Genomic DNA, 3021 nt, shown 5'->3' on the forward strand with positions numbered 1-3021 from the left:
TACAGACTTTACTTAAAGTTCATCATTGGGCTAAGACATGGCTTAAATAGGTTGGAAAAAAACATTCTAGTGTCCTACCATTCCTAAGACCCCGAGAAAAGAGCTCCTAGTGATCAAAGTGGGCTTCAAAAACTACTGCAGAACCTGCAGTAACTCTGATAACTTAAACAGTGTATCATATGGGGTTATACAGTTTGAGCTCAGTTGAAAACACCAGGGGATACCTGTTCTGGGAAATTATTGGGATATGTGTATGACATATTGTGAGAGTCTAATGGGTATTTAAATAGCAGGAAAATATTTGGACAATAATAAAGTTTATTTTTTGGGGGTTTTTTTCACATAAATACATAATAAACTGAAGTGCACATATAAGCAAGAAAAAGGTCAAAGAAAGACAGCGCTTAAATGCTAACTTTTAAAAAAATGGTTGGCACCATGAAAGACTGATGTCAAAACCAAGAATTAAATACAGGGTAACAGTAATATAATTAATCTGAAAGGTTTTTAGGAAGCATTCTCATTTGAATATATCTTTGAAAGTGAGGCCAAAGATGATACAGACAGGCAGCAATGCTTCACCAGAGAACTTGTGCTTCACTGCACCTTCTTCATTGTGGAAGTGACTGAGGAGGAAAGAGAGACAAAGGAGAGCTTTAGATTTTCTCTGTAAATACATTCAATGTGTTTGTGTGTCTGTGTGTTAGCACAACTTACGATTCTGGACCCACTGAGTGTCAGGATTGGCGCAAAGCTGACCATATTCTGTGTTGAAACTGTAAAAAAAGAATGTTTTAGAGATTGCATGTGTTTATGTTTGCGTGTAGGACAACATGTGCTGACTTACATTATAGCATTCACACAGGGATATGATGAAGCCTGCTCGCGATATGTCTCCCCCACCACCTCAGGGCTCATATCGAGGTTGGTAACATCAACGCAGCAAGGGCGTTTCTTCGTAGGACCACGGATACCTTAGAGGAAGGAGGTTAAAACGGATTTATCTTACCTGACAAAAGTCTGATTAGAAGGAAAACCAAAGTTAACTCCAGGTTTAAAATGTGATGAAACTCCTTACATCACTAAACACAACATAGCTGTTGAAATGTTACCTAAAATTACGTGACAGTAAGCAGGCTTTTTTGTGCATCACACATTTTACACTTTGATTATTCAAAGTAATTTTAACATTTTCATTCAAAGTGCATTGAAAATAGTAACTCATATGGACCTATGTTTTCGCAAAGTATGTTCTTCAACATCTTCATAAAACAGAAACAGTGGGCCAACAGAGTATTTGCAGTAGAAGGTCTCACCGCTTGGGGCTCATCTTAAGAATCTAGTAATTACGTTCATCATTGACAGTGTGTAACTGTTTTTGTTACCAGGACCATATTCCATAAATATAATTAAACAGAGGTGAGATTTGACTCCCGTTTTATATCTGAGACACTTACTGTAATTTTACATGTGGAACAGGAATGTGAGGATTTTATATCCCTACGAAGTGCGAAAGCTTCTTTTAAAGTGGTGGAATATTTGATGTTTATTGAACTTAGACGTTCCACTTCTTGAGCGGCGTCTGATTCTGTCGTGTTGACATCCACTTCCAGTTTAAATGGATGTGCCAGATGTGGATTTGATGAACAAAAGCTGGATGTTGTTCCAGAAATTACTTTTGCTTTCATTTTTTTTACTTTACCCAACTCCTACCCATCAAATTGAAATGTAAACAATTGGTAGACATGATCTTGCAAATGAATTTTCAGTCTTGAATTGTTCTTATTGTTATTAATTGTCAATAAAGAACATTGGCGAGAATATGAGGCAATAAGCTTCATTTATTAACATCATTCTTTTATCAAAGACAAAATTCAGATATGCAGCTAGCTGAATGGTGAACATCATTATCGCACATTTGCAACTTATCATGCTGTTCTGTCTCTGTGTCTTTCATTTCCTGTTTGTATTAAGACATTATCATAGTTATGCAATGAGTCACAATGTGCACCTCTCACAGCAGAAAGCTTGAAAACTAAACAGCATTAAGATTTGTTTACAGAGTGCTCATATAGCTGAAATGGAACCCCTGCATCCACTGTGGTATTTTGTATGATAGTTGAATGGGTGGTGCGAGAGATGCTTAGCATCATGAGACAGAACCCATAAATCAAAGGAAGTACACATTTGCATGTAGATATGCATAAATGTATAATCACTATACATCAAATGAAAATATTTCCCAATCAAAAGAAAAGTCAGGAGAATGATGTAAAATCTCCTTCTCCTAAATTTCAATGTAAAGGACGCCTTTTAAAATGTCATGCCTGACTGCACGTTCAGGGATGTCTGGAGTTTGGTGGATAGAACGCAAGAGTGTAAATGCTGAAAAGACTGTTTAAAAGTACTGAATGAGCATATACCAGAAGTAAAGGTTTGTGGTGAGAGAAACTAGCGGAGTCGTTGCCTAGTGAAACCCATGAGAGTCCACCCCCTTTCACCAAAAAGTAAGTAATTGCTGTAAAAGTAGCTACTTAATCAATTTTATATATCTTTAGATATAGTTACCTGCAGAGGAGCTGAAGCACACACACATTGAGAGCAGGAGGAGAGTGACGGAGAGAATCTTCACAGACATTTTCACCGGTGGTCTGGCTCACTGATCAGGTTGTAATTATGCGAGTTGATTCCTTAGCTATTTATTTATAAGCGCAGGAACATCTACAGGCGCGACTGATGACGTCTTTCTATAGGTTTGTATATTTGTGTGTGTGTCGTTGTGACATATCACACCTCCGCCTCCTGTCAGGAAGATTTTTCTATTTCAAACCACCAACATCTCACTCTGAGCTTTCCGAGAAACAGCCTCACATACACAAAGTTCACAGAAACTTGTGTACAGCCCAGTGACTGACTCACCTGCATTGTCATGAATGATGTCTATCTAGACCCCTGAAGATTTCAGTTTTTCGATTTTCACTGACAGTGACTGTTTATCTGTTGGAGTTCATAAGAAAAATA

At 37.6% G+C, this 3021-nt stretch overlaps 1 protein-coding gene across 1 annotated transcript; it reads right to left on the bottom strand.

The window, feature by feature from the left end:
- Positions 1-298: 298 nt before the first annotated feature.
- Positions 299-2754, bottom strand: LOC146701576 (C-C motif chemokine 3-like). Its single transcript, XM_085469183.1, has 4 exons — positions 2569-2754; positions 848-974; positions 718-776; positions 299-626 (listed from the first exon to the last, which is right to left on the bottom strand). Exons 1-4 carry the CDS (start codon positions 2636-2638, stop codon positions 598-600), a joined length of 285 nt encoding a protein of 94 aa, XP_085325309.1. The 5' UTR covers positions 2639-2754; the 3' UTR covers positions 299-597.
- Between the last annotated feature and the right edge of the window lie 267 nt (positions 2755-3021).

This window comes from Copadichromis virginalis, linkage group LG9, assembly GCF_057382275.1.
Source record: "Copadichromis virginalis isolate Kocher_CV1m ecotype Utaka linkage group LG9, C_Virginalis_male_GT1.1, whole genome shotgun sequence".
In the NCBI taxonomy this organism is placed as follows: domain Eukaryota; kingdom Metazoa; phylum Chordata; class Actinopteri; order Cichliformes; family Cichlidae; genus Copadichromis; species Copadichromis virginalis.